The following is an 8061-nucleotide window of genomic DNA, read 5'->3' as shown; positions in this document are numbered from 1 at the left end:
AGCTCCCAGTACCATATTTTTTTAAAGAAATTAATAAACCTCTAAGTAACCTATGATTCAATTAAATGATTACTTTTTTTTTTTTGGGGGGGGGGGTCAGTCATGGAGCTTGAACTCAGGACCTAGGTACTGTCTCTGAGCTTTTCCATTCAAGTGGTAGCATTGTACCACTTTGAGTTACAGCTCCACTTTCCTTTTTCCTGGTGGTTAACTGGAGATAAGAGTCTCATGGAACTTCCTACCCCGGCTGTCTTTGAACTGTGATCCTCAGATCTCAGCTTCCTAAGTAAATAAGATTATAGGCATGAGGCACCAACACCTGGCAAATTATTACATTTTTTAACTGGAACTAAGTGAAGACAAAATTGGAACACATAAAAAGTTAAAGGACACAACTAAAATACTGTTAAGGAAAAAATCTTATAACTTAAAATGACAATTTTTTAAAGAAGGAATGTCTCAAATCAAGCAGCTCAACTTCCAACCTAAGAAAAAGGACCAAATTAGCCGGGTGCCAGTGGCTCCCACTTGTAATCCTAGCTACTCAGGAGGCCGAGATTTGAGGATTGCGGTTCAAAGCCAGCCCAGGCAGGAAAGTCCATGAAACTCTTATCTCCAAAAAACCACCAGAAAACTGGAAGTGGTGCCATAGCTCAAGTGGTAGAGCACTAGCCTTGAGCTGAAGAGCTGAGGGACAGCGCTCAGGCCCAGAGTTCAAGCCCCACGACCGACAAAAAAAAAAGAGAGAGAAAGGACCAAATTAAACTCAAAGACAATAGGATGAAGAAACTCAGAGCAGAAATCAATAAACTATATTGCAAATATCTCTAAAACATTAAGCACTGCAAGTTGATGAGCTACAGAAGTCAGTGTTGTTGGGATGGAAATTTTTCCCTACTAATCTGAAAATTTGATGTGATTTCCTAAAATGCCCAGCAAGAACTTTCATAGAAACAGACAGAAAGATTCTAAAATCTACATAGCAATGCAAAGGAACTAGGACTAGGCAAAAAATAATTTTCAAAATTAAAGATAAAGCAAGACCTTCACTGATAGCGTGATGATGCAAACCTATAATCCCAGCTACACATACACACACATTTAAAAGTATTAATGTCAGCTGCACTGGACATAGATAAAAATGAACTAAGCAACCCAACGACAGTGATGGGAAGAGAGAAATGAGAGGGAAAGAGGGAACAGCTTACACTAAGCAAAAGGAAAGAAATGTAAGTATCACTTGCTGTATTGTCAAAGCTCATAGAATTCACAAACTTTATAACAATGATAATGACAATTTGCCTTGTGAAGGTTACAATGTGTTTGTGACTTTAAGTATCACTATTCCACAATACTATGAAATTTATGTAACCACCCAATCTCAATTAAAAAAAAAAAAAGAAGAAAAGAAAAGTGAGAGAAGGGGTGGGTTAGGACCCATGGGTGACAATGTTATCACTCTGTATTCATATACTGTTTTGTAGTATGGGAACTTCTTTGTACAACCATTTAAAAGATAATAAAAAAAATATTTTTAAGACTAAAGGTCTAGAGCCAGGTACCCATGGCTTATACCTGTAATCCTAGCTACTCAGAAAGCTGAGATCTGAGGATCTTGGTTTGAAGCTAGCCTAGGTAGGAAACACTAAAAGACTCTTAACTCTAGTTAACCAGCAAAAAGTCAGAAGTGGAGATGTGGCTCAAGTAATAAAGAGCCAGCCATAAGCAAAAAAAAAAAAAAGTATGAAATTCTATCTGAAAAATAACTAAGGCAAAAAAGGAATGTGAGTGTGGTTCAAGTGATAGAGGGCTTGCTTAGCAAGCATTAGGTCCTCAGCGCAATCACCAATACTACAAAAAAAATTACCTTAATTAAATAATTTAAGCCTAATAAACTAATACCAGTAGAATGCTTTAATGAAGTTCCTAGTTCACCATTTTAAGTAACATATATAAGTGCTTAAATGTTAATAGCGACAAAATAGTTCTTATTTTTCAATTCTCCAACTGTTTTGATTTAGAGAGGAAATCCTTCTGAGGTATGACGATGTTACTTCTAAACAATTTACAATTTACAAACTTGAACTCAGGGTCTGAGCACTGTCACTGAGCTTTTGCACTCTACCACTTGAGCTACAACTCCACTTCCGGCTTTTTGCTGACTAATTGGAGATAGTCTCACAGACTTGTTGCCCAGGCTGGCTTCAAACTTCAAGCCTCCTGAGTAGCTAGGATTACAAGGCATGAGCCACCAAGCTAAAAGATTATATTTTATACCACTGTCTCCATTCTTATATTCTTTCGTGAAGCAAGTGTCTTTTCATGGAAATAGTCCTACCAGTTTCTATTTAAAGTATTAATTTATTTTGTGTTTGTCTGCTTTTAAGACAATGTCCCACTATATTGCCCAGTTTACTCCTACACTCAAACTATCTTCCTCTTCAACTCCTGTAGTTTGGAACTGTAAGAGTAGACCACCATGTCTACTGAATCTAAAAGGTGTTTTCATGCTTCAAATCCTGACACATGAACTTAAATTATGGAAAGTTTGCTTACTTCACAATAAACTGCAAATGAATGTTTATTACAACAGGGATCATGTCAATGACTCAGAGGGTCATAGCTGGAATGCCCTCTTTAAATTTGTTTCTATTGTTTCTTTTTCTTTTGTGGCTTCCTTTCCTGTCAATAGAAACACATTCTAAGAATCTGATTGGTTCAATGACTATACACTAGTTTCAATTTCCATACACTATGAACTAATAAAGTAGGAACCTTTACCATGTACTATTTTCTCAATATAACTGGAAATATATGTAATAAAAGTTCATTTAATTGTATGGTTTAGATCCTCAGATGATGGTACCACTGGGGGGTGGCTGATCATAAGTGCACTAGCTTCATAAATAGATTAATCCATGGATAGGTCATAGCTGAATGGATTATTAGGAGGTGGGGGACTAGTTGGAGAAAGTATGTTACTGGGAGAATGCCTTTGAAGGATATATTTTATCTCTGATATCTCCTTGCTCTCTCTGATTCCTGTCTACACTGAGGTGAATAGCTTTGCTCAACATGCTCTTCTGCCATGATGTTTCTGCCAGGCCTAAAGTCAAAGCAATGGTCCCAGTCACATTGGGCAAAAGCCTCTAAACCCATAAGCCCAAATAATCTTCCCTTTAACTGACTTTAGAGATATTATGTTACAACAATGAAAACCAAATAACATATTCATATAACCCTAATTTTAGTTTTTTCATAATTTAGCCTATAGGAGCTGGGAAGGTGGCTCAGTGGTAGAGTGCTTGCCTTGCATGCATGAGGCCCTGGGTTCAATTCATCAGCACCACATAAGCAGAAAAAGCTGGAAGTGGCACTGTGGCTCAAGCGGTAGAGCACTAGCCTTGAGCTGAAGACTGAGGGACAGCGCAGGCCCAGGCCCCACAACCAACAAAAAATAAATAAAAATTAAAGAATTTAGGTTGTAATCTAGTATTGCCTCTTTTTTTTTGGGGGGGGGGGAGAAGAGGAATCGGTCATGGGGCTTGAACTGGGGAGGAGGTGGGCCTGGGCACTGTTCCTGAGCTCTTTTATTCAAGGCTAGAGCTCTACCACTTTGAACCACAGCTCCACTTCTGGTTTTTTAGTGGTTAAGAGGTAAGAGTCTCACAGGGACTTTTCTGCCCAGGCTGGATTTGAACTACAATCCTCAAATCTTAGCCTCCTGATTAGCTAGGATTACAGGGGCGAGCCATCAGCTCCCGGCTAGTATTGCCATTTTATTATTATATGTCACATAAAAACATTTCCAATTTAAAAAAAAAAAAAAAACCTCTTCAGGGTGGGAGACATGACTAAAGTGTGAGAACATCAACCAATGAGCAAAAGTATCAGATAACAAATTCAAGTCCTGGTCTCAGACAAAAAAAAAAAAAAAAATCTCCCAATTAAACCTTTTAAAAATTCTACACGGGGCTGGGAAAGTAGCTCAGTGTGAGAGCGCTTGCCTTGCATGCATGAGGCCCTGGGTTCGATTCCTAAGCACCACATAAGCAGAAAAAAAAAGCCGGAAGTGGCGCTGTGGCTCAAGTGGTAGAGCGCTAGCCTTGAGCTGAAGAGCTGAGGGATAGAGCCCAGGTCCAAAGTTCAGGCCCACGAGTGGACCAAAAAAAAAAAATTTCTACACACTGGACAGATATCTTGACACTTTTAATTCTAGAAAATCTTTTTAAAACATCTGCTTTATGCAAAGTGCTATAGATAATAGTAAGTACTACAAGAAAACTGCAGAATAAAAAAATATATACTCGGGGCTGGGAATGTGGCTTAGTGGTAGAGTGCTTGCCTAGTATGCATGAAGCCCCAGGTTCCATTCCTCAGTACCACATAAACAGAAAAAGCCAGAAGTGGCACTGTGTCTTAAGTGGTAGAGTGCCAACCTTGAGCAAAAAAGCTCAAGGACAGTGCCTAGGCCCTGAGTTCAAACCCCAGTACTGGCAAAAAGAAAAAAAAAAAGTATACTAAAAAATCACTCTTTACTAATTACTTAAAACTGTGTGGGTAAGGTCAGAGGGAAAGGGAACAGATGAACACAGAGGAGGAAGGATGGGAGAATATAGTCATAGTAGTCAGTCAACTTATGGAACCAGGTAGCTTGAGAGGGGATAGGTAAGGGAGGGACAGATGGGAGGAGAATAAGAAAAGGTGACATTGAACAAGATACATTGTACTCATAAACTGACATTTTAAACAGAAATTTCTTTGTACAACTATTCAAAAATTTTATATTTTTTAAAAGCTGTCTGAAAAGGAAATTAAGAAAAACAATCTCATTTAAAACAATGTCAAAAAATAGAATAGTGGGAATAAACTTAACCAAGGGGGAGGGTGATACTGCAAACTATAAAACACTTATGGAAGAAATTGAGGTTGACACAAACAGAAACATATGCCATATTCATGGATTGAAAGAAGTAATACTGTTAAACTCTCTCTATATATATATCTCAAAGTGATGGACAAATTCAATGTAATCGTTATCAAAATCCTAATGAAAGTTTTCACAATATTTTTTAAATCCTAAAATTCATACAGAACTCAAAAGACCACAAATAGCCAAGACATTCTCAAGACAAAACAAAGCTAGAAGGATCATGCTACTTGATCTCAAAGAACATTATAAACCCATAGTAATCAATTTCACAGAAATTTTTAAAATCCTAAAATTCATACAGAACTCTAAAGACCACAAATAGCTAAGGCAATCTCAAGATAAAGCTGGAGGATAACACTACCTGATTTAAAATATATTATAAACCCACAGCAATCAAAATAGTATGGTCCTGGCTTAAGATCACGCATAGACCAATGGAACAATAGAGAGTCCAGAAATAAACCTACATATGCATATATGGTCAAATAATAATCAACAAAGCCAGGAAGATTACACAATGAGTAAATGACAGTCTTTAACAATGATGATGGGAAAACCAGACATTCACAGAAAAAAGTAAAAACATGCTGGCTACTACATCCAAAAACATTAACTGAAGATGAATTAAAAACTTAAATTAGACCATAAAAATTCTGAAAGAAAACAGGGTTAATGCTCCTTACAATTAGTTAAGGGGAAAAAATAATTAGTACTAAATTACATAAAATGTACAGGTAACAAAAGCAAAACTAATTAGGACTAGCCAGGCATCAGTGGGCTCAGACCTATATTCCTAGCTATTTAGTAGTCTAAAATATAGGTTTATGGTTCAAAGTCAGACTAGGCAGAATAATCCATGAGACATTTATCTCCAATTAATCAGCAAAAGGCTAGAAGTGGAGGTGTGGCTCAAATGGTAGTGTAGTAGGCCTTGAGCAGAGACACCCATGCTCTGAGTTCAAGCCCCAGTGCTAACACAAAAAATAATCATAACTGGGACTATACAAAACTAAGAAGCTTCAGCATAACAAAGGAAACAATCAACAAAATTAAATTAACCTATGAAATGGAAGAAAACATTCAAAACCACATATACAATTAAAGAGTTAATATTTAAAACATTTAAGGATCTTAAAAGATTAAAATGAGCAAAGGACCCAAACTGACATCTTGCCACAGAAGACATTAAAAACATGGTTGGTAGATAATTATCAGGAAACACAAATCAAAACCATTATAAGACAGTGCTTTGCATCTGTTAAGGTGGCTCTTATCCTCTGCTATGCCCTTATGCCATGATACTTTTATCTGGCATTAGGCCCAATGCAATGAAGCCAGACAACGTCAGGCAAAAATCTCTGAGCTAAAATAAATCTTTACTCTCTTAAGCTGGTCACAGCAATGAAAGATTACTAACACACTTACATGGACCTAATTATAAAAAGAGTTAGTAAAGCTGGGCGCTGGTGGCTCACGCCTGTATTCCTAGCTACTTAGGAAGCTGAGATCTGAGGATCATGGTTCAAAGCCAGCCAGGGCAGGAAAGTCCATGGGACTCTTGTCTCCAATAAACCACCAGAAAACCAGAAGTGGTGCTGTAGCTCAAACAGTAGAGCGCTCGCCTTGAGCTGAAGAGCTGAGGGACAGCACCCAGGCCCAGAGTTCAAACCCCATGACTGACAAAAAAAAAAAGAGTTGGTGAGGATGTGAAAAAAGGGAACTCAGGGCTGGGAAGATGGCTCAGTGGTAGAGCACTTGCCTTGCATGCCTGAGGCCCTGGGTTCGATTCCTCAGCACCACATAAGCTAAAAAGAAAAAAGCCGGAAGTGGCTCTGTGGCTCCAGTGGTGGAACGCTAGCCTTGAGCTGAAGAGCTGAGGGACAGCACCCAGGCCCAAAGTTCAGGCCCCACGACCGGACCCCCCCCCAAAAAAAAAGAAACTCATGAATACTGTTGATGGACATTAAAACTGGTATATTCAGGGCTGGGAAGTTGGCTCAGTGGTAGAGTGCTTGCTTTGCATGCATGAGGCCCTAGGTTCGATCCCTCAGCACCACATAAGCAGAAAAAAGCCTGAAGTGGCACTGTGGCTCAAGTGGTAGGGCACTATCTTTGAGCTGAAGAGCTGAGGGACATTACCCAGGCCCAGAGTTCAGCCCCAACAACTGCCAAAAAGCAAAACAAACCAAAAACCAGTATAGCCATTATAATACTATGGAAGCTTCGTCTTCTTCTTTTTAATAAATTAACTCATTTATTGTAGGGTAGGGATATCTCGGATGGTAGAGCTTTTACTGGTCTTTTAATTCCTTCAGTCTTCTAATGGCAGATTTGACTATGATGGCAGAAGTGGTATTGTAGGCCCAGGCACCACCAGCCACTATCTTCATGCAGGAACCACAGTGCCAGATGCCCACTGCTTGCCTCTTCATCTTTGCTTTGCCACAGAAGAAGCAGGTGTACTTGGCATGCTGGCTGATTTCAATTTTTTTCACTATGTTCCAGAGTGAGGCACCATAGTGGGTGCCATATTTACTGACGATGCCGACCTTCTTGGTGCGTTTGGCCATATTGCCACAACCCAGGTCCAGGATTCTTAAAAAATTAAAAGCAAGAGCTGGGAAGGTGGCTCAGTGGTAGAGCGCTTGCCTTGCATGCATGAGGCCCTGGGTTCGATTCTTCAGCACCACATAAGCAAAAAGAAAAAGCCGGAGTGGCACTGTGGCTCAAGTGGTAGAGCGCTAGCCTTGAGCTGAAGAGCTGAGGGACAGCGCCCAGGCCCAGAGTTCAGGCCCCATGACTGGACCCCCCCCCAAAAAAAATAAATAAGTAAATAAATAAAAGCAAGCTTGCCTTACTTGTGGATTTGTTTCTCGTACTTGTGACCAAGTGCAGTCAATAAATAAAAAGAATTTTCAAAAACAAAAACTTTAATTCCCAAGCACACATTATGCAGCTTAGTTGAGGAACTCTCAGGACTTCCACATTGGATATCACCAATTGTGCTTAAATTGTGTGAACTGTGAGTATTTCTCTGGCCTTAATTTTGTGAAAATATGCCTCTCAAAAAGTAAATGGTATACCAGAGGGGATATGGCCAAAAGGGAACCCTACTGCATTGTTGGTGG

At 39.2% G+C, this 8061-nt stretch overlaps 1 protein-coding gene across 1 annotated transcript; it reads right to left on the bottom strand.

The window, feature by feature from the left end:
• Positions 1 to 7217: 7217 nt before the first annotated feature.
• Positions 7218 to 7512, bottom strand: LOC105993214 (60S ribosomal protein L37a-like). The gene has a single exon (XM_013026393.1). It carries the CDS (start codon positions 7501 to 7503, stop codon positions 7225 to 7227), a length of 279 nt encoding a protein of 92 aa, XP_012881847.1. The 5' UTR covers positions 7504 to 7512; the 3' UTR covers positions 7218 to 7224.
• Between the last annotated feature and the right edge of the window lie 549 nt (positions 7513 to 8061).

Source organism: Dipodomys ordii, unplaced genomic scaffold, assembly GCF_000151885.1.
Source record: "Dipodomys ordii isolate 6190 unplaced genomic scaffold, Dord_2.0 Scaffold93, whole genome shotgun sequence".
NCBI classification, from domain to species: domain Eukaryota; kingdom Metazoa; phylum Chordata; class Mammalia; order Rodentia; family Heteromyidae; genus Dipodomys; species Dipodomys ordii.
Note: the sequence above shows the minus strand (reverse complement) of the source record. Positions and strands in the feature narration are given on the sequence as shown.